The 21,987-nt window shown below is 36.9% G+C and overlaps 3 protein-coding genes across 5 annotated transcripts; 2 read left to right on the plus strand and 1 right to left on the minus strand.

The window, feature by feature from the left end:
- The first annotated feature begins 2,144 nt into the window (after positions 1 to 2,144).
- LOC107694985 (WW domain binding protein 1-like) lies at positions 2,145 to 12,817 on the plus strand. 3 transcript variants are annotated; one of them, XR_001634954.1, is made up of 5 exons: positions 2,145 to 2,378; positions 5,944 to 6,046; positions 7,941 to 8,102; positions 9,405 to 11,996; positions 12,602 to 12,817. XR_001634954.1 is itself a non-coding variant. In XM_016494775.1 (4 exons), exons 1-4 carry the CDS (start codon positions 2,229 to 2,231, stop codon positions 10,139 to 10,141), a joined length of 1,152 nt encoding a protein of 383 aa, XP_016350261.1. In that variant the 5' UTR covers positions 2,145 to 2,228; the 3' UTR covers positions 10,142 to 12,817. The 3 variants fall into 3 exon arrangements, 2 of the variants coding, with proteins under 2 accessions (XP_016350261.1, XP_016350379.1); XM_016494775.1 differs by having other exon boundaries at positions 9,405 to 12,817; XM_016494893.1 differs by lacking the exon at positions 2,145 to 2,378 and adding an exon at positions 5,420 to 5,602 and having other exon boundaries at positions 9,405 to 12,817.
- Positions 12,818 to 13,046: 229 nt separating this feature from the next.
- cyp17a1 (cytochrome P450, family 17, subfamily A, polypeptide 1) lies at positions 13,047 to 17,011 on the minus strand. The gene is made up of 8 exons (XM_016494995.1): positions 16,644 to 17,011; positions 16,427 to 16,565; positions 16,066 to 16,295; positions 15,372 to 15,458; positions 14,893 to 15,102; positions 14,641 to 14,810; positions 13,927 to 14,030; positions 13,047 to 13,848 (listed from the first exon to the last, which is right to left on the minus strand). The coding sequence occupies exons 1-8, from the start codon at positions 16,974 to 16,976 to the stop codon at positions 13,565 to 13,567; spliced, it is 1,557 nt and encodes a 518-aa protein (XP_016350481.1). The 5' UTR covers positions 16,977 to 17,011; the 3' UTR covers positions 13,047 to 13,564.
- A 1,211-nt stretch (positions 17,012 to 18,222) lies between these two features.
- On the plus strand, positions 18,223 to 21,208 carry borcs7 (BLOC-1 related complex subunit 7). The gene is made up of 5 exons (XM_016495101.1): positions 18,223 to 18,403; positions 19,413 to 19,475; positions 20,512 to 20,555; positions 20,895 to 20,915; positions 21,033 to 21,208. The coding sequence occupies exons 1-5, from the start codon at positions 18,272 to 18,274 to the stop codon at positions 21,082 to 21,084; spliced, it is 312 nt and encodes a 103-aa protein (XP_016350587.1). The 5' UTR covers positions 18,223 to 18,271; the 3' UTR covers positions 21,085 to 21,208.
- Positions 21,209 to 21,987: the final 779 nt, after the last annotated feature.

Genomic DNA, 21,987 nt, shown 5'->3' on the forward strand with positions numbered 1-21,987 from the left:
TTATAAATTGTTATATGTTATTATTATTTCATTTATTTTTAATTAAATTATATATGTAGATACATTTTTCTGCGGAGATGGTAGTATATATCTGTCTGTAAAACATTGATTTTCTATAGGTTTATATGTATCCACTGTAAAAGTGTATCAAAGAGTAGCAACTGTCCAAAAGACATTCATCTCATTAAATGTTACAGAAAAAAAAAACACGTTGCATGGCTGCATACAAATGAAAAGAACAGGCATCATATCTCACACTATCCCCGTCATTTAGCCTTGTTGATCTGCTACATGTATACTCAGTAAGCAGAGGAATCTGATCCGTCTGATCTGTCAAACACTTTTTAAAAGCATTAGAGTTTGAATTATAAAAGGGTTGACAGAGGGTAAAGGGGTGGAGCGGTCGCCCAGGCCAATGGTGCGTCCCCACCTCTCAGCCTCTGCTGTGGGAGAAGCCCAGGACCTGTGTGCTGGAAGCGAAGAATACATGCCTTTCATGCGGACCTCCAGCATCTGTCCTAAAGGAATCCCACCAGCAGTTAATGAAAGGCACCTTTTCCCTAGAGGAGGGAAAAAAAGCTCATTTGAAGAAACTCGACCCTATTTTGCAAATCAGTCAGTAGATATCTGATTGTCACTCCAAGAGCTGGGGTCTAATCCTATTGTTTTTTCTACAGGATTACTTGTGCTGGGTACCTCTCCTCCTTTGGCACTGCACGGGAGAATAGACAGATTAAGGGGATTAGCTTGTATCCTCCTAACTTGTCAAGCTGGGATGTAAGGATCCATTGACTTCACTGTTCTGAATGAGAGAAGTGCCTAAAAAAGAGAGAAATTAAAGGCAGTGAACAAGAAAAATTCCTGAAAGAACAATGTGATTTGTTTGCTTTTGTTCCTTTTAACTTGGCTTGGTTCAAAGGGTCTCACCTAAGAAGCCGCGGTCCCAAGTCGGAAAGATATGTCTCAAGAATAAAGCGAGTAAGAGCCCTTAGCTATGGCTGTCAAAATAACATTTACCACAAAACAAACAAGTTTACTTGAGAGATTACACTGATTATCTAGGGATCAGTGGTTGTCACTTTCTCGATGACAGCGTACACCCAGGCTGTGTCTGAATCCTGAGCTATGCTGCCTTCACGGTTAGAAAGCCATCAAGGCCTGTCCGAATCCAATGTTTTCACTACAGCCTGTCTAATAAAATACTTCCATCTGGGCGTTTTTTTTTTTGAAAGGCACTATAAATGGATCCCCTGTGTGTGTGGACTGGCATCTGTTGGTGCGATAGTGAAAAAGGTTCATTCATAAATGTTCCATTTTTAACTATTTTTAACAAAAAATAATCGCAGTAGTTATTTAGCAGTTGACTTTATACATTAGATCCTTGAGATACCTAAGAACCTTGGTAACTGAATCCAGCAAATAATAGTTAATTGATAAATTGTCCAATTAAGCCTATATCTTGTCTGGTATTCTTAATATTCTATATTTATGTATTCCAAACATTAGAAAATTTCGCAATCCACCGTATTTCTTAGGTTATGTTATTACTGAGTATTTAAAGCCACCATCATATCACAGTTTAAATACTCTAAAATATTTATTTATTTAAATACTTTAAAACACAGACATGGGAAATATGATTTGTGACATAAGGAATGTCATTAAATGCTGTAAAAGTACAGTATTTGGCAGATACTTGCAATATTTCTCATCATGGCAAATTACGTTAGTTATATTTACTTATATAACTACTTATATTATCTACTTGCATTACTGTATTGTATCATGCAGGAAAAGATTTTCAGTCAGTGTACTTATCATATACTTGTATAATTAATAATAGTAATACTCCCTCACTCACTGTCCGCCCGTGCGATTATATCTAGCCTATCTATCGCTTTCTTTCTTGCTTTTGCTCGCTTTCTTTTTTGCATATGGGAAATATGTCATTTCCTGCCCCTTTAAATTCAATGTCAGCTGATTTCTTGGTCTCAGCTGGTAAAGACAACAAAGTCACGCCCTGCCGTCGCTTTAGTTGTGTTTAAACGACAGATAAATCATCCAATCGTCGCTCCGTTTAGTTGTCAAACCAGGAAGTGTTCGCTTGAACGGACCAATAGCAGCAGGTGGCTGGGCTGGGCTGGGCTTGTGGAGACTTTCGGAGTTTGTGAGAGAGTTGAAAGAAAGAAGAAAGAGACGTAACTGAAGCTAGCTCGCAGGCTAGCTGAATGTCCTACCGTGTCGCAGATGTGTCGAAAGCCACGGGAAAGGACGGAATGTGGGGGGTTGGATATATAAAACAGGGAATGGGGTTGTTTGTAAGTAACGCGGTTATTGGACCGATCGGTTCGGTGACAGTGGAGGCAGCGCTGACCGAGGTAAAACCCTGTTAGCATCATTAGCCTAGCCGGTAGATTGTGGCTTCGTCTCAAAACCTAGTGAGTTGCCTACTTAGACAGCATTTTGAGGCACCTTAGGTGCATTTAAATGTTGTGCTCATAGTACTCAAAATGTTGTCTACGTAGTCAGTTCGTTAGGTTTTGAAGCACAGACTGTATGTTTGTGTTCACAGCACTGACAACAAAGCTTACTTAGATTTTTAAGTCTGACATGCCACAAACATATTTTACAAAGTTCGTAAGTGAACTAATTCGTCCGCTTTAAAAAAAAATAAATAATCCGTTTTAGTAAACTCGGATGACAACAACCTAGAGGGCTGATCTGAACAGTTTTAGCTATGTTCATTATATGGCTTTTAAAGTAAATAAATGTACAGGAATATACATTCACTGATCTATGATATATGGACTATAACAGTGTCACGTCATTAGGCATCATTACTTTTAATTGTAAATCAATTAAATCTAGATATATGTATAAAGTCGACCCACTTTACCTACAATAGACCAGCATTTAAATTAATCATTTCATACGTGTTTTTACACTATACTTATATGAAACGTACATTTTACTTACATGAAACCTTTCCCTAACCTTACCTGTATCCCACCTCAATAGCCACAAAGTGTTTTGCAGCAAGAACACAGTAAGTTCTGAAAACACAATAAGATATATTTAACCTTTTTTTTTTTAGCCAAGTAGTTAAAGACACCTAATAATAATAATAATAATAATAATAATAATGTGGGACCTGATATGTTGACTGCAATATTTGATTTGCCTAACATTAAACTGCTGGTTGCCAAAGAAAGGACTGAAAGAAAGGTATTTCAGTAGTCGGTCGGTGGTGACTTTGGCTGCTTTTGAGTAAGTGATTCAATATCCTTGTATGAATTTTTAAGTCTTTGTTAAAGTCAGCAATTCACACCCTGATTCCCTACATTTAGGTTCCTATTTAGACTAATTCAAAAACGTTCAGCAATGTTAATCTGTAAACAGAATACAATTCTAGGAAAGTCTGTTCCATTTCAGTCTTGCTGAGATTCCATGTAAATACACAGCCAAATGAGTGATTCATAAAGCTTTGTCTCGGCCCTAATGTTATCCTTTCTGATGGGTAAATAAATAATTAAAAAAGCATCTATTATTACTGCTGCCACTGAAGTAAGGATGTACAATAGGATATTTCAACCAGCGCAAGGTTTTATTGGTATTAAGGTTGTGATCATTCTGCAATCTAATTGTTTAATGACAGTTTGAATTGTACAGTTGACTGTGATTGACACTTTAATGTTGGCTGTCTAGAAAAAGCACATATTTAAAAGATTTCAATGATGACGGGCTAAGGCTGTTTTGACTGTGCTTTTATTCTGGCCTTGACTGTGATAGGCGTGTATGAAGAAGATGCTCTTCTCTCTGTTGTGACAGGTGGTAGATCAAGGTCAGGGAATGAAAAAAGCAGGGAGTGAGCTGTTTGCTCTCCACAGGTGTTATCTCTGAGGGAATGTAGGTGCCTAAAAGATAAGCTGATCTTCGATCTGCTAACATTACAAAAACCACATGCTTTGTGCCTATGAAATGGCGTTCACAGCTTTTACTTCAATAGTCACATTTCTGAAGTCAAACAGGACTTTTGATGAGAGAAGAATTAGGACCGGATAATGAGAAGCTCTATATCACAACCTTTTTAAATGACACACTTCTGTTCAAAAGTTGAGAAGTCTGTATGATTTTTATGTTGTTGTTGTTTTTTTCAGGATGAATGGAAAGTTCAAAGGAACTGCATTTATTTGAAATAGAAATCTTTTGTCATTTTCTGAATGTTTTTCCTGTCACATTTGATCAATTTAATGTGTCCATGCTGAATATTATTTTCAAAAAGAAAAAAAAAAACTCACTGGGCCCAAACTTTTGAACAGTAGTGTACATATCAACTTCCAATGTAAATTCAACTAAATAAATTTACTCAGGCATTTTGCACATTTTATTTTTTATTTAAAGATTATATAACCTTTTTGTTTTTCTTTGAGCACAACAATCATCCTTTTCCATTTTAAAAAAAGGTATTGAACTATTAATTAGGAGATAACAGACAAAGGCAAAACATTGTGTACTTAACGGGATAGTTCACCAAAAAATGAAAATGTCATTCTTTCTTCTGTAAAATTTAACAGAAGATCTCTTGAGAAATTTCTCAGTGTTTTTTATCCACACAATTGAAGTCAGTTGTCACCAAAACTGTTTTGTTGCCAAAATTTTGCAAAAAATGTTCTATGTTCAGCAGAGGAATAAAAAGTCATAGAGCTTTGTAACGACATGAGGGGGAATAAATGATAATAGAAATTTCATTTTGGGGTGAATTATGCTTTTCTATAAACAGCAGATGTGGTTACGGATTCAATTCACAGGAAATGCATTAACTGATAATGTATATCTTTAGTAGACGTAAATTGGATAACAGTGTCTAATATAACATCACTTAACAACATTGGAGCTCCTGGTTGGTTCGTCTTGAATGCTTCATAAATTATCACTAAAAATGTATTTGAATGGTATTTTTGTCTTCTGGATGTTCCAATTTATAAGACCAGGAATGTGTAATAATTAACTAATTAACCTTTAACTCAGCTGTTTGCTGCCAGTTGCCATTCTGTCTAAAATTTTTTTGCACTACGTCCAACCCTGCACAGGTTTGCAGCACTGAACACTCAAACTTGCTTTCCACTGCTTGTTATCACTGATCATCATCTCAAATTGGTCAAAAGTGAGTGCATTTTACTGTCAATTTAAGACTATTGTTCAACAGGCAAGATTTCAGTTTGGCTATCCTTTGTATCTAGCACACCACTCGAGACAACTGTCAGGCCAGCAGTTGTCATCGATGTCTGCGTGTATGTGAGAGAAGCACAGACCGCTTGTCTGTTCATCCTGTTTACTTGCATTCCCTGGCAGCCCTCGCTGAGTCTGAAATGCCATGAGGGAGGCTGTGTATGTGTGCGTTTAAATCAAGCCCCTCCGGCTAATAAAGAGGGCAGTTCATGTCGCACTGTACCATGTGTGGGCGGTGGGTGGCCCGAGCCCGACCTTCCTCTTCTGTCTCTCCCTTGGTCTTTGCAGCCCTGTGTAACAAAACTCTGTGTCTCTGCTGTGTTGATTTTCCTATCAGACGCCTATCATGCCTTTTCTCCTGGGGTTTAGACAGGTAAAACGAGAGCAGAGGAATCAGCATTATTATATATTAATTTAATTAGCAAATGTAACTATATGCAAGTATAATACAGTCTGCTCACTCAAAGATTTGCATAGCGATCTGCCTGTCAACTGTATTAATGTGCTGTTTATTATCACCTGTATGTATCACAGTATCACTGTGTTTGTAGTGATTTATTTACTTTATATATTACTGTACTTGTTCGTTTGGCTATATATTGCACTGAAATGTAATTTCATTTTAGTTTATCACCATAAAAAAGCCTTTGGTGCACAGAGCTGTTCTGGGATCTGTGCTGATAATATGCTTATATTTTCTGTTTGGTTTTGCAGACCCGGCTGCTTTGTGTAGGAGTGAACAACCAGAGCTACTTCTGTGATTCGGGCCACTGCTGTGGGGAATCTCAGTGTTGCAGCTATTACTACGAGGTGTGGTGTAAGTATCTAAGTCCTTCCTGCCTACACATGCTGTAAGATGAGGTCAGTCCATGGTGTATATGTTCTCTATAGTGTCTGAAACATCCTCCAGTTGCTTTGGATATGTGTGTAGTCCCTTCAAGTGCATATTGGTTGTGTAAATTACAGTCGTCCCAATTCCAGGACACTGTAAACTCTGATAGAAAAGGCAGCCTGTCTAGATTTTATAAAAATTAGATTACATTCAACTTTGAAATGATTCAGCATTTAAATACAGTTGTAATAGCATTTAGGGGTGTAACGTGCCACTTGCTTTTGTTTTCAAGTTGTTTGCAGTAAGCAGCCCAAGCTTCTGATGCCAGCTATGGGTTGGACAGGAGGCGGCATGCCTTGGGAAAAGACATCCCAAGTCATGGCTCATGTTTGACACTGTAATTGATTTGTTTCCGTAAATAGTAATGGGATTTAGGTGTTCAATCACACAGCTTACTGGAACTAGATCTGCTATAATTTCAAGCACAAATGTAAGTGACCTCACAGTACAAACGGATATTATGTTTTTTTGTCCTTTTTTTAAACATCTTTCATAGGTTTTAATTATGGGTATGATATGTGTGTGTTGCTTCTAACTTTTATGTCATTGGCTGGCCCTGATCTAGTTGTTGTTCTGCCCTGTTCACGCCCGTTGGCAGTGTTCCTTTTCTGTGTTATCAAATTATCCCTCTCCCTCTGGTGTACCATCTATTTTAATAACTGAGGACTAACCTCATCTCCACGGTAATTACAGCACATCGTCTGCTGAGTCAAGGAGCTGCACTTTGGGTTTTGTACAACGTGCCAAATACATGCGACCCGGACAGACACAAATCCAGTGTAACCGGATCAGACCAGCCCCTGTAAACAGCTGCCTTAAATTTCTCTATTAGGAAAAGTGGACCCCCTGTCTGCCAGGAAAGGTCTCTGCTTTATTTGGAGCTAAGTTTCACATACATGACATTGACCCACACGACTCTTACCGTTAGCTGATGAGCGTCACACCCTAATGTCCAGCACATTCTTCTCTTGTGATCTGGTGCCAGATTGTTAGGTTGTTTTGGGAGAAGACATTTCTGTACCAATATGAAAATATTTTATAGATTTTTTTGTTTTTGTGAAGAAATTAATACTTTAAGCACAGATGCTTAAAATTGATCAAAAGTGACAATTTAAAATGCTACAAAAGATTTCTATTTCAAATAAACCCTTTTTTGTTTTTACTTTCTATCCTTCAGAGAATCCTGAAAAAAAGTATCACTGTATAAAAAAATGCATCAATGTATAAAAAAATTTGTTTCTTGAACACCAAATCAGCATATGAGAATGATTTCTGAAGGATCATGTGACAGTGAAGACTGGAGTAAGGGATGATGAAAATTCAGCTTTGCCACCACAGGAATATATTGCACTTTAAAATATTAAAATATGAAAGTTATTGTAAATTGTAATACTGTTTCACTATATTGCTCTTTTTACTGTATTTTTTATCAAATAAATGCAGTCATCATGAGCATAAGAGACTTTTTTCAAAAACATTTTAAAAATCATACCAACTGCAAACTTTTAAATAATAGCGTGTACACAGTGTGCATCCAATCAAAATGTTAGACTAATGAAATTTGACTGTGGGTAGAGCTTTAAAGGGGTCATATGATGCTGCTAAAAAGAACATTATTTTGTGTATTTGGTGTAATGTGTGATGCAATGAAAATAGAAACCAAGCAACTAACAAAACGTCTTCTTGTCAGACAACACTGGTGACAACGACTCAGATTAACATGGAAGAGTTGTGATTTATGGTGTGTTGTGCCTGGTTCGGACATGATGTTCTCTTCACTCATTAACAGTACTGTGTTATGTGTGTGCTCTTTCATCAGGGTTTTGGTTGGTCCTGACTCTCATCATCATTCTGGGCTGCTGCTGTTTGTGCCACCACCGTCGAGCCAAACACAGACTGCAACAACAGCAGCGGCAGCATGAGATCAACCTCATCGCTTATAGAGAAGCCCATAATTACACCTCTCTACCCTTCTATTTCAGTCAGTACCCGATTCATTCCCCTGTCATTCTACCTCTAATCAATACAATACAATATGAATTTATCTCCCAAGGTGCAATTTAGTTTTGGCCACAGAGATTGGATCAGACGCTAATGTACAGGTGAAGAAATAGGATGATTGGGGTTATACATAGATGCAAACTCCTCACCTTTCTCACTTTTTAGAGATCAAAATAGGTCACCTATGAGATTTGCTTAGATCCAATGAGAAAGTGTTTTTATGAGGGGGGAGGGGTCTTACAAGAGTACTTGTGATCTTACAGGGGTAAATAAAGAACTGGGGCTGGTTGCATAAACTTGTTTAGACTAGTCTTAAAAAGTTAGCCATCTATTTTTTTTTTCTTCAAGACTGGTCATAACTTTTTAATTCAGTTATGAAAAGGTAGATTGGTCTTATTTGTATTGGAAAAGTAAGACTGATTACCCCTTGGCAACTGCTAGTTTGTCAAACTAGTAATATGGTGGCTAAGTTTATGCAACTGGCCCCTGGTTGTATAGTATTTACTTTACTCTTTACTTCAGAAACTGTGTCTAAAAAGGGTAATATGTTATATATTTTAGGTCTGAGATGTGGGAACGTTGAAGAGAGAGAGGGCAAGCATTTTGCATTTTTGGTCTGCATTGCCGTCTAATCAGCCAATATTGTCTTAAATAGCCTGCATAGCACTTCATCTTTTATAACATAGGATTTTGACCAAATATATTAAATCTTGATTTTTGTATAATGTTGCAACAAGATGTTAATTTTAATTTTGTGAAAAATTACAGTTTTGGACATATAAGGTAATAAAAATATTTTTTTAAATACCTTAAAGTTACTACAAATGAGCATGTAAAGCAAATATCTTTAAAAGAAATTCCATGTGGAGCATGCCCCCAATCCGCGCAATGTTCTCACCTTTTTCCCCCTTACCTGTTTGCATCTCTGGTTATAGTTATGTGCAATGTATACTCTTATAAAAAAGGTTCTATAACCGTTTTCTAAGAGTGTACAATGAAATATATTTTAAAATGTACAATAGTGTAAGTGGAATAGTAAACAGAGATAGATTGGGTACATTTATGAGTTATTATAGAATGCCCAACAAAGCAGTACAAGTTGGATAAAATGTAAGTATGCAGATCAGTGATAACTGTCTGTAAATAGCTAACAATAATATCTTAATCAAGTTATTAACAGCTTGGAAGAGCTACTACTTGGATCTGTTCATTGCCCCTTAGAAGAAATGCATGCTTTAGTCACGGTCGGTCAATAAATGCATTTCTTCGTCCTCTTCTCCAGGGTTTCTGTCTGGCTACCTCTTACCGGCATACGAGGAAGTTGAGAACAGACCTCCGACGCCCCCGCCTCCATACAGTGCCTCTCAGCCAGGCCAGTCCACCAGCATTGACCCCCTATGCTCTGAACAACCAGATGAGCTCTGCCCTCCACTGCAGTCCAGCCCCGTCGTCCCGTCTGCATCTGAGAACTGTTCTCTGGGACCCTGTGTAGAGCAGCCACATACTCCCACTGCACATCGCCCTGTCAGAGACACCCACAAACCACAGTACCTCAGCCGAGGAGAGGACGGGCAGCCCCAGCAGGTGGCGTGCGCTACCTCACACAGCCCCGTCAAACAGGGCAGCTCGGGCGAGGATCTGACTGAACCCGTAGAAGACTGTTCTCCCGACAACAAAGACAAGACTCCAGGACGCCACCGGCGCTTCACAGGCGATTCTGGGATTGAGGTATGCGTTTGCAACCAGGGGCCCGGGGATGGAGAGGAAGAGGAGGAGATGAAAGAGCTTGTAGGGCACATGGATGGAGGGGTGCTCGAGGAGCAGGACTTCTGTGATAGCTGCAACCTCCGCGGCGGCAGCCCTCCTTGTGGTTCGGGGGATGAGGAACAGGGCCTGGCTGCCTCAGATGTGCCTCTAGAGCAAAGAGAGCATCAGCAACCTCCAGTCTGCCTCCATCTGCACACCATCAACGAACAGGACGGTCCGCATCACGCCAACAACACGGACCCCCAGAGTTGAGCACAACCGGTTCCAGCAGAGACTTACTTTAGACTGCTGTCTCCCTTTACTTTCTTGAGATACATCAGTTTGTACTGTCAGCAATGTCACTTTGAGTGTAGTGTGTGTGTGTGTGTGTGTGTGTGTGTGTGGGAGTTTTAAAAGGGCGTTAATGTGTGACTCCTCACGGTTTTATGGATTAATAGGGTAATCTAGTAAAGACGTTAATAGGTCTGTTGCCTCACAGAGAGGTCACGATCAAAGCCACAGGGGAAATTCTCCTCAGTTTATAGCCTTATCGAGCTCTGGGTGACATGCCTATAGATTTGGAGGCTTTTTGTTGGTTTTTGGGGGCTATTGCCTCCTACTGAGATGAAGATGGCACACAAGGTCAGGGGATATTGATTTGTGCTGGCTTTTGCTCTTGAATTCTTATCTTTGATGTCATTTTAAAATACTTAAAGGGACAGTTCACCCAAAAATGAAAGATCTGTCTTTATGTAGTCACTCTCATGGCATTCCAAATACACAAGACTTTTGTTCATCTTTAAAACACAAATAAGGATATTTTTAATAAAAAATTTAAGAAAGATCCATTTTAAAAAAGGTCTATTCCACTAAAAGTGGACGCTTTAAAAAGTTCAAGATTGTAAAATAAATCCATATGCACATACATAGAGCACATCAAATATGGTAAATAAAAGATGAGACATACATGATGCACGAGAACCAATGACGTTTCTTGTTACGCATCATTACATTTATGATCTTTTTATTAACTTTTTGAAGCATCAGTATTTAGGTGGAATTTCAAAGGAGGTACAGAAATTTTGCAGGTTTGATTAAAAGCATCTTAATTTTTGTTTCAAAGAAAATCAAAAGTCTTGTCCGTTTGGAATGATATGAAGGTGAGTAACTGATAACAATTTTCATTTTTTGGTGAATTATCAATTTAAGATTATATTGTGCACGAAAAAAATGGAAAAGACGGCCACAGAGCAGTCTGTTAATACTTCAGAGCTTTAATGTTCAGTTGTTGTTTCTTGTTTTTATTTCTTGTCTTTTTTTTCTGAAAATGTTTGATCTGGAGTATCTGCATGATGCTATTCAGAAAAATGAAGGAAAGTAATTATCTCAAATATATATTTTTTTGTATCAATAAGTGAATGTGCTCCCTACCCAGCAGGGTATGGTTGCCATTTTGTTTATTTTGTCTCATCATTGTATAACATGGTCTCGGACTTTATCCAATATTTTGCATGATTATTCGCATAAACCGAATAGATCCACAAGCAGAAACTGAATATATTCACATGCTATATAGTAGTACATTTTGAAGTTCATTATGCAAAGACTCTTCAAATGAAGGCTGAAAATACCTTTGTATAAAGATTGAACCCAGCTTGTACATTTACACTAGGTGCCTTTGTTGATTTAAGTAGTTTTCATATGCCTTAAAGAGAAGAGTGTTGTCGTAGAATTTCTGCATAAAATAAGGGCCAGTATGAGTGAAGATTTTGCTGAGTGGCAACGTCTTGTTTGAAAGGATCACTTGATAAGCCTTCCATCGAAACATATCATTGAAATATGTTTGTTTTTTGCCTTAATTTCATTTCTGTATTCTCCCGTAGTGCTTTTAATTTTTTTTTGTATCTTAACACTAAGGGAACTCTTGCACCACTAACAGTAACTTATGTACAGGCCTTATTAAGCTTTTAATGTGCGTTTTATTGTAGCAGATCAGGTAAGGTTACTGTCATGTTAGTGTAGCACTTAAGTCGGGTTCATGATGAGATTGAGATTTGTTTTTCTGTGGCGGTGAGACTGAAAGCTGCTCCACTACACTTCACTTCCCTACACTGTGTGTGTGTGTGTTGTGATTGTAGGATGCTTTAAGTGGACCGTTCTTCAGGCCACTGTGTTTCTTTGACCTTTGGTTTAGATTAGCAGTTATAGGCATCCTATAACGGAGTCTTAGCTTGGGCACAGATGGCTTTTCGGCCCTGTTGATCTTCAGATCAGAGTGTTCCTTTGTAAATGGTGGCTAATTTTCTTTCAAACGTGATGTGGCCGGTAAATTAGGTTCAGTGTGTTAGCTGGAAAAACCGGTTTGGGAGGTAGATTCCAACATTGACGCGGTGCCTTCGGAAATATTTGTGTAGCAGTATTGTTTGGCTAAACCTAATATTGAGCATTCTGAATGATTTGGACCAGTTATAGCATCATAGCATCAAAATTATTTGACTGATTAAGTGAAGCTTGAAGCTATGAAGTCAAGTCATCTTGTCGCAGCAATGGTGCTCATGACGATCTTTCTGTAGCTCTAGTCTCCATTGTTTTCTATCGTCCTGTGATGTTTGAGACCAAAGGTATTGATTAAAAGTGGAAATCTGAGTCACTGTTGGGTAGCTCACTGTGAATGAGATGTTCATTTGTTTTGCCCTTCAAAATTTGTCATTGCACTGTTTTGACACTGAGCAGCGTGTGTGTGTGCGTGCGTGCGTGCGTGCGTGCTTGAAGGTGAAGAAGGCTTTGCAAGCCAATTGCTTTTTTTTCTTAAGCTTTGATTCAAGCCTGGTACTACGTTTTAGTTTTGTATCCGTAGTCACTTTCTTTTTATATATGAAACTGTATTTTCCGCATTTTATAAGAAGACTCAACCAAATGAAAGAGTATCAAAGAATGTTTTGAAAGCCAGTGGATTTTTGTGAGTGGTTCAGTTACGCATCCAAAATGGCAGTGTCTTCCTTTTTCAGCCACCTTTGTTCTCAAAGTATTTTTTCTTATTAATTTTCCTAAAGGGATTTCTTAAGTCTTTGCTAAAGAAAAGAAATTAAAATTGGACAAAAAGACAAAGGTACAAGACTTTGTACTTAATAGTTTTATTGAAGGAAAGAATAAATTGACATTACTAAAAAATGGTGGGAAAATAACTTGATTTAAAGATGATTATGCGTATATAGAAGCAATACATATTTACATTTATTGTAAAATATGCATGTATATTTACAAATTTAAGTATTTGAGAATGCAGAGAGATTGACATCATTCACTGCTTCATAGGAGAGGGCAGGTGCTAAAGTGTTCTTTTTTGCTTGTTTTGATTTTCTGATTGGTGGACATTTCTTTGCAGAATTATGGGTAATGTAGTTTGTCATAAAGAATTCCATGATTAAAAATAAGTTGAAATAATGTGGACTGATGACTTCAACAAAAGCACATACCATCGATTAACAGTTCAATTAAAAATCAATTCCCCATGGAGAAAATGAATGGGATTTTTACCTCCAGAACCTGACTGTTGTACTCTGCTCAATTACTGTTGATCATAGAGTCACACTGTCTCAAGATATGAATTATATTCATGTCTGATTTGTGATATTTGATAGCGGGCTTCATAAAAAATGACAAATGTCCCAAGAGTACAAAAGACACATCATTTACTCAGCAGTGCTGCATTAGTGGGAAGTTTTCCCAATCTGCTCTTAGTTTAGCAATGACTTTGAATTTCTTGGGTTGAAGAACCACACCAAACTTGCCCTGGAGGTCAGGCAGAGGCTGGCCAGTGGGCATCTCTAGCGTGAACCTTTGCAAAATCCATGACAGGAAGAGGAAGAGTTCCATCTTTGCCAGGGCCTCGCCGAGACAAACTCGAACCCCTGCGCCGAAGGGCAGATAGCTGGCCGAAGGGCAGCACAAACCATCACCCTCCTCATTCAGAAATCGCCCTGTCGGATTAAAGGATTCATTGTATTTGGAAATCTTCACAGATTACATGAATGTTTGATATCACTGCAGATTCTCACCTGGGTCAAACAGCTCAGGATTCTTCCATTCCTTCTCATCGTGATGTAAAGACCACAGGTTAATAATGACTCGGGTTCCTTTCTGCACAGTGTATTCTCCCACACTGTCAAAGAGAGCAGAGAAGACATCACGACGACAGTATTTTATATGAATGTGAAATTTTTGCTACCCTGAAAGTAAAATTTGGAAGTTTAAAAGTTTTTATTTTTCAAATGTTCAAACAGTGGTCATTAGACATCAAAAACAAATAGCAAATAATAATTAAAATAATAAATCAAATGTAATGGTATAGGCTACTACTCAACAGTTTGAGGTCAGTAAGATAAATACAGCAAAAATAAAATTGCAAAACATTACAATTTCAAATAAGTTTTATGTTTTAATATTTTCTTTAAATGTAATTTATATCTATGATGGCAAAGCTGAATTTTCAGCAGCCATTACTCAAGTCTTCAGCATCACATGATCTTTCAGAAATCATTCTAATATGGTGATTTGCAGCTCAAAAACATTTATTCTTATAAATGTTGAAAACAGTTGTGCTGCCTAATATTTTTGTGGAAACTGTGATACCTTTTTTTTAGTAATATTTGGTCAAAAGTAGAAACAGAAGTGTTTTGTATAACAAATGTCTTATTTCACAGTTTAATGCATCCTTGCAAAATAAAGGAAAATATATTCGTTTTTTTTTTTGTTTTTTTTTTAAACCTTACCTGGAGTCTTGGAGCGCCACATGAGGGATGAGAAGTGGGGAGACAGGTTGGATCCTCAGAACTTCTCTTATAGTGGCCTCAAGATGAGGCAAATTCCCTCTGTCACTGAGCTGAGGGTGTCTGTCTTTTCCAGTCTTATTGTCCAGCTCCTCCTGAATCTTTCTCTGCACCTAATGCCAAATGTAAAGAACATCTACTAAGTTTCGTTGCAAGAACTGATTCTGAAATGCCAGTTGTGAGCAGTTTATTTACCTGTGGATTATGGACAAGGTAAGCTATTGACCATTTGAGTACAGTAGTAGTGGTTTCCACACCTGCCCCGAAGATGTCCCCCACAGTCATGAGCACGTGGTCTTCAGTTAAACCAACATCGTGAGTGCTGGTGTTGTTATTCTCTGAGCTGCGTTTGGCCCTCAGAAGTGCATCCAATAGATCCCGCTGGACGTTATCGCTGTAATCCACCTGTAGAGGGAGACAAATCACAGGTTATTGAGGGAGAAATAATAAAGCACCGACTTGAGTGCATTTTGGAATATGCGGCGACAGCTGCTGTTTGTTGAGTCTAGTCTACACTAATTTATACATATGTTGACATATTCTGGTTTGAAATGTTACACTCCATCTAAAACTGTTTATTGTTCACGCAGCTTTTATTAACTCATGTTGATTACAAACAGGGAATATTCAGAATTGTCATTTGTATTTTTGTAATAGTGAAGATGCACGTTTACCTTGTGTTCCTCGTATTTCTTTTGAAGCAGTTTGTCTCTGATTGAAACACACTGTTTTAGGATTTTGAGGTCTTTGTTTGGGAATATCTTGGAGGAAAAAATGCATATGTAGGCTATTAGAATTCAAAGCATAAGACAAAAATGATTTTTATTATAGGCTATCTTAGGTAACTAACCGCTAGGAAAGCCAAGAATTACCGTTTAAAAGTAAGATTAATTTGAAAGAAATCAATACGTTTATTCAGCAGCAAGGATGCATTCAATTGATCAAAAGTGACAGTAAAGATATTTATAATGTCATAAAACATTTCTGTTTCAAATCAATGTGGTTCTTTTGAACTTTCTGCTCATCAAAGAATCCTTAACAAATTTATCGCTGTTTTCACAAAAATATAAGGCAGTATAGTATTGTTTTCAGCGTTGATAATAAGAAGAAATGTTTCTAGAGCAGCACATCAGCATATTAAAATTATTTTTGGACTGGAGTAAAAAATTATGCTGAAAATTCAGCTTTGCATCACAGAAATAAATTACATTCTAAAAACAGAACTTAGAAGATAGTTATTTTTAATTCTGAATTGACTGTTTTTACTGTCATTTTGATCAATTAAATACAGCCCTGGTGAGACCTCTTTCCAAAACAATTAAGAATCTTGCAGTGTAAGACACATCATTATCACACACTGAAGCTTACCTGCAGCCATGGGAAAATATCCACCAAGCTGTCCTTAGCGACTGTATCCACGATTCCCTGACTGTACTGGAGCATGGACTCAAACTCAGCATCTCCACGTTTGTATGAGGAGTTGAAACACAAGGCACACACCACGTTTGTGACGGCACGCGTCAGCTCCGGTGCCAGATCCACAGCACTGTTCTGGGATTCAGTCAACATGTCACACATAGAGCTGGCCTCCCTGCAGACTTTAGGTGGAAAGTAAGAATTAGGTAGCAGGCTCTGATTTGTATATTTTTCCATTTTTTATGCATTTTTTTTTATATAATTTACATTGCTTTATATATTTGTATATCATGTTGGCTGCAGTGATACTCACTTATCTTCTCAATAGAAACTGAACCTTCACCAAACATGCAAAGAGCTCCATGCACCATTTTCCGATGGAACTTCCATGTGGAACTGTAGTCAGCAAATGCTATATCTTTCCCATCTCGAGTTAACAAGTCTGTTGTAACCTTAAAGACAAACATATAAAGTAAAGTAAATATTTGAGTGAAAGTCAGCTGCTGATGAAAGTGATGCGGTTTACTTACAGTTCGTGGCCTCCCTGCAAATATTTTTCCTTTTTTGATCAGGATCTCTTTTGCATGATGGTGGTTGTTCACAATCAGGACTTTGTGGGAGCCCATCATGAGGGAATAAAGATCTCCGTATTTCTTCTGCAGCTGCTGAAAGAAGATGTGTGGAGGACTGTCAGTTCCGAGGCTGAGGAGACTCCCGATGATGGGGAGTGATGGGAGGCTTGGAGGAGATCTGCCGCCTGGCACAAATCCATTCATCTTCCTTTTGAGATACAGCGCTGCTAGAGTTACTGCAGAGAACAGGCATGAACAGAGAAGCCATGGCAGGATGAGTGGGTCAGACATGGTCAACTACATTCAACCAAGTGGTCACCAGCTCTTCAAATCAGCACTGCCTGTATGGGCGAGGCGACGGCAGATTTTTATGTGAATTCTTCAATGCCACCTCCTTGACCCTGAAATAGTTTAGCTTCAACTATCTAAGTGTCATCGGGGCTGTTGATTGGTTCCCCACATTCAAAAAATGCATGGAAGTGCATGTCTGAGCTCAGCCCATTTTTTTACTTTCTTATTTTTCATTTTTCTTTTATTTTTTTGGACATTTTCCATTTCTTTTCAACTTTTAGCTTAACTTTGAGATTTATACTTCTTTTTGTGCTTGCAGAAACAATCACAACTGCATGCTGTAATGCTGTGCAATTGATAAAATGCCACTTTCTACAAATAGAATACAAAATTAGGCTTGAAAGTCTTAAAAACAAAATAGCCTTTTTTGATAAATGATCAGATATAGGAGGTGCTTAACCTTTGGAAAATGATGATCATTAATAGGTCGAACTAAACCTTATTGTCTTTAAGACAATAAGTTCATAGTCTGTTCAATTTTCTATAGGATTTTTTTTTGCACACATTAAACCCCTGTTTTGTGTTTTTTCTAGAAATAATTGCATAAAACATCAAATAATAACGTTTGTTATAACGTAGAAAAAATGTAGCCTATAAAATAAAAAAATAAAATGTAGGCTACAACAAATGTTGGTTTGTAGTCACTAATAGTATTTTAAACATACAGAAAAATAATCTTTTTTTTCTTACAATAAGAGGATTTAAATGGGATAATTGTACAAAAAAAGCTACTTTTGATGCTATATATTGCTTTTATGTTAAATAATTATTTATATTTAATAGATTTCATATGGCAAGGCAAGCTTATTGTACATTTCATATACAATAATCATTAAAAATAATCACATTAATAAAAGCAGATTAAACATTTTAAATTAGGTAAAAAATATATATATATTTAAAATGAATTAAAACAGTTAAGAATAAAACTGAGAATAGGATACACAAGATACTGTGCAAGCACATAACACAAAAATGTAATGAATATGAAATGTGCTAAAATAAACTGTGACTTAACATGACTTGACTTCACTTAAGTGCTTTGTTAATGTATTTTACCAAGTAACTAAGTTACTTAAAGTTATAAGTTATCTAAGATAAAGATGAAGTTAGATAAAGATAAATTAGATAAAGTTATCTAAGTAGCCTAACTAAACATCTTCCCCATCCTCTCGTCTGTGTCATTCGCGTTCATATTTGAAATTGTCCCTCGCCTGGTGCCGTAGTAAACAGTGATGGCTTCCTCCGAGACGCAGCCTCGCTTCGGTCAATCTGTTAAAGGTTTATTGTCTGATAAAGTCACTTCTTGCAGTGGAGATGTGATCGCTCTAACCCGTCAAGTGTTGAAAGGATCCAGGAGCCAAGAAGTAAATATACGAAACGTTATACTGATATATATATATATAAGACGTTTCCTCTTCATAGTACAGTGCACAGCATAAATGACTAACGTTACACCCCCTCTGAAACTTAACAATTTCAGCAATTACTCTTTGCTTAGAAGACATGTCATGGTTTTGTAGAGATATAATATTCCAGCAAGTCTGCTTGATCAGTTACCAAAGAAGAATGTTACAATTATTCAAGAAAATACAATTTTCTTATCAAAGTGATCAGATGTTGTGTTACAAAAATGAGTACACCCTCCTGAAAGTTACTAAATAAAACTAAAAAAAAAATAATAATTCTGGTGTAAGGTTAAGGAAAGTATTGATCAACAGGTAAGTATGTTGAACCAAAACTGTTAAAGGTAAGTAATTTCTTGATAATTAAGTGTTATATGGCCCACTGAATCATACTCAGACTTAATGCTGCCAACAATTAAACCACTTGAGAGAGAGAACTGTCAGGAGATTTATTTCTTAGCATAAAAGAGGACAATGGTACAAGAGGAATACCAAATTATTGTTTTAAGTGTGAAAATATAGCCAAAGTAAAACAGAAATTGATGGAAATTGATTAAAAAAAAACAATGGACTTGTGAAAAGGCCCCTGAAATAATCAGGTCTTCACTTTAAGATTTCATTTAGTGATGAGTGAGTTTTTGCTAGAAAAAGAGCAGGAGAAACACTGTGAAAGTATCTCAGAGCCGGCAAAAGCTGTGAAAAGAGTGACACTTTATCTCACAGAGTAAGATGCAGCATGCAGAAGTGACAATAATTAATCAGAGGGGGCGTACTCATTTATGCTGTGCATTGTAATACACACCGGATGCAAGCCTCAAAACTTAGTATATCCTGGGATTCATATGCCCAAATATTTGCCATCATATGTTGTCCAGACATGCTGTGTACAGACAGGCGTTTCACTAGGTTTTAAGATAAAGATGAATGCAGTTATCTCATAAAATTAACAGTGGTCTCTTCTACTTTACAGCTACTCAGTCAGGCAGCAAGAAATATGGTAATTCAAGAAGATGCAATTCTGCATTCTGAAGATGTAAGTGATATAAAGGCAAAATTATTTTCTTTATAACACTTTATTTATAAGATATAACAGTATAACAGACTACATCAAATGCATATAAATAATAGTTGTCACTATATCTCCCAGTAATATTTCTTGATGATATTCAAATCTTTAGTTTTATGATCAAAGCTCTAGTTTTTACTGTGGGGTGCTAATAATGCAATGCATTGATATGCTTTTTAGATTTTAATATGATTTTTAAATATAGTGTATTGTATTGATAATCAAGTAACCCGATTAAGTTGCTTATACTTAAAGGCATTTTACTTGCTAAAAAAGCATGAACTGTCAGTCAGAGGACAGAAGGCATGTAGTAGATTGTGTACAGCTGATTTTTCAGTAGCTTTGATCATGTTGATAATTTAGAGGCCTTAGAATTCCATTTATCGAATATGATACAGTTGGCTATTTAATGTTTAAAGGTCCCATGGCATGAAAATTTCACTTTATGAGGTTTTTTAACATTAATATGAGTTACCCTAGCCTGCCTATGGTCCCCCAGTGGCTAGAAATGGCGATAGGTGTAAACCGAGCCCTGGGTATCCTGCTTTGCCTTTGAGAAAATGAAAGCTCAGATGGCCCAATCTGGAATCTTCCCTTTATGTCGTCATACGGGGAAAGGTTACCTCCCCTTTCTCTGCTTTGCCCGCCCAGAGAATTTGGCCCGCCCATGAGAAAATGAGCTACTACCGTGCAAGGCAAGCGCAATATTTTTTTTTCCTCGAGAGACATCATGGTTTGAGCGAAGCGTGGCAGTTGTCCCGCCTCTCTCCTCCTCATTAGCATTTAAAGCTACAGACACAGAAATGGCACGTCCTAAGGAAAGCTCATTGTGGGACTGGCTCGTAGTGGCTGAAATTCTGCACCAAGGCTGAATTTCGGGAAAGAGACTTCAGATACAGTACTAGGGACCACTTAGGCCTATATAAAAGCATCCAAAAAGCAGCATGTCATGGGACCTTTAATAAAGCAGATGTAACTTCTCCAAGTATCTTTATTCTTGCAGAGTCTACGGAAGATGTCTATTATAACAACCCACTTGCAGTATCAGTAAGTAGACAAGTATACATATATACTGCATTTATCTACATTAACATCTTGTACAGTACTAGTCAAAGGAAACACTCATATACCTCGTAACCTTAAAGTTTTTCTGTTTTTGTAAGTTAATTTTGTATATTAATAAAAATTGTGCCTTTATTTGAGTTCCTTTACAAAGAAACTTTTTTTAATTTGTATTGTATAAAGCGCTATATAAATAAACTTGACTTGACTGTAACCTTTTTTGGTCACTACATAATTCCCATACTTTAATTTGTGTTATTTCATAGTTTAGACTAAATAAAACAAAACTGAAATCTGATATATTTCTTTATCTTTTAAATCCAGGCAAGAGGCCATTCAAAAGAAGTAAGTCATTATATTTAGGTCATTCAAATTATTTAAATAGTTGCATTTTTTTTTTTTTTTTTTTGGTGAATTTCTCTAAACATTTGTTAACTCTTCATCTTGTAATGTCTTTCACAGTGTAGAACACTCCAAAAACCTGCAGGACCAGCTCAAACACTTGATGAAATAATGGAGCCCTTCTAATAACATGCTGTGGATATCGCATTCTCTAGTGTTTCATTGATTTTTAACAGTAGATCACATCACTTTTTGAGACTGCAGATGATGGGTTATTGCATAGCAGATTGATAGTTCAAAAAAAAAAAAGGCACAGGCCAACATCCTTCTATTCTCTAACACCTGATTATGGGTGGTCGTGGAAAACATGCATAAGACCTTCAAATGAAGGCTTTTCTGTGGGAGATTGTTTCCAGTATTCATATTTGTCTTTTTGAAATGATAGTGCAATGTCAAAACAATATACTGTTTTTGTCTCATCTTTTAAGCCTAAGTTTATGTAAGAACATTTGCTTTTAGACTTTTAGATCTTGCGTAGTCAAAATTTCCCAATTCACTGTACACCAAATGTACAAATTGTATTTTCTTGTTAATTTATTTGTCTTTTTTATGGTGTTGTTGTGCCAAATTTACTTGAATATATTTGTATAAAATGTCACACAGAATTGTTTCTGCACATTTTGCTAGTTCATTTTTTAGGTTTAAGCTTGGAGCAACTTTATTAAATGTATGTGGAAAAGCAAATGAATGAAACGTGTCCTTTGTTGAAAGTCCAACACAGGGATACGTGACAAAGTTTATCCCACATGCAATATCAGCAGCTTCTCTGCAAGGGCAAGCAGATGGATGTCCTAGACCTAGAGCAAGGCCTTGAGCATAACTATTCACTTCAACTAAGTTTTGACTTGTGCAGAATACAGACTATATTTTTTTACGTTACAGTCAAAATATATCAATGAGCATCAACGTATAGTTTCAACGTTGCAATACATTGGATGGTAACAAATGCATAATATGTTGATATGTACATATATATATATATATATATATATATATATTTTTTTTTTTTTTTTTT

Source organism: Sinocyclocheilus anshuiensis, unplaced genomic scaffold (genome assembly GCF_001515605.1).
Source record: "Sinocyclocheilus anshuiensis isolate Anshui unplaced genomic scaffold, SAMN03320099.WGS_v1.1 scaffold193, whole genome shotgun sequence".
NCBI lineage: Eukaryota > Metazoa > Chordata > Actinopteri > Cypriniformes > Cyprinidae > Sinocyclocheilus > Sinocyclocheilus anshuiensis.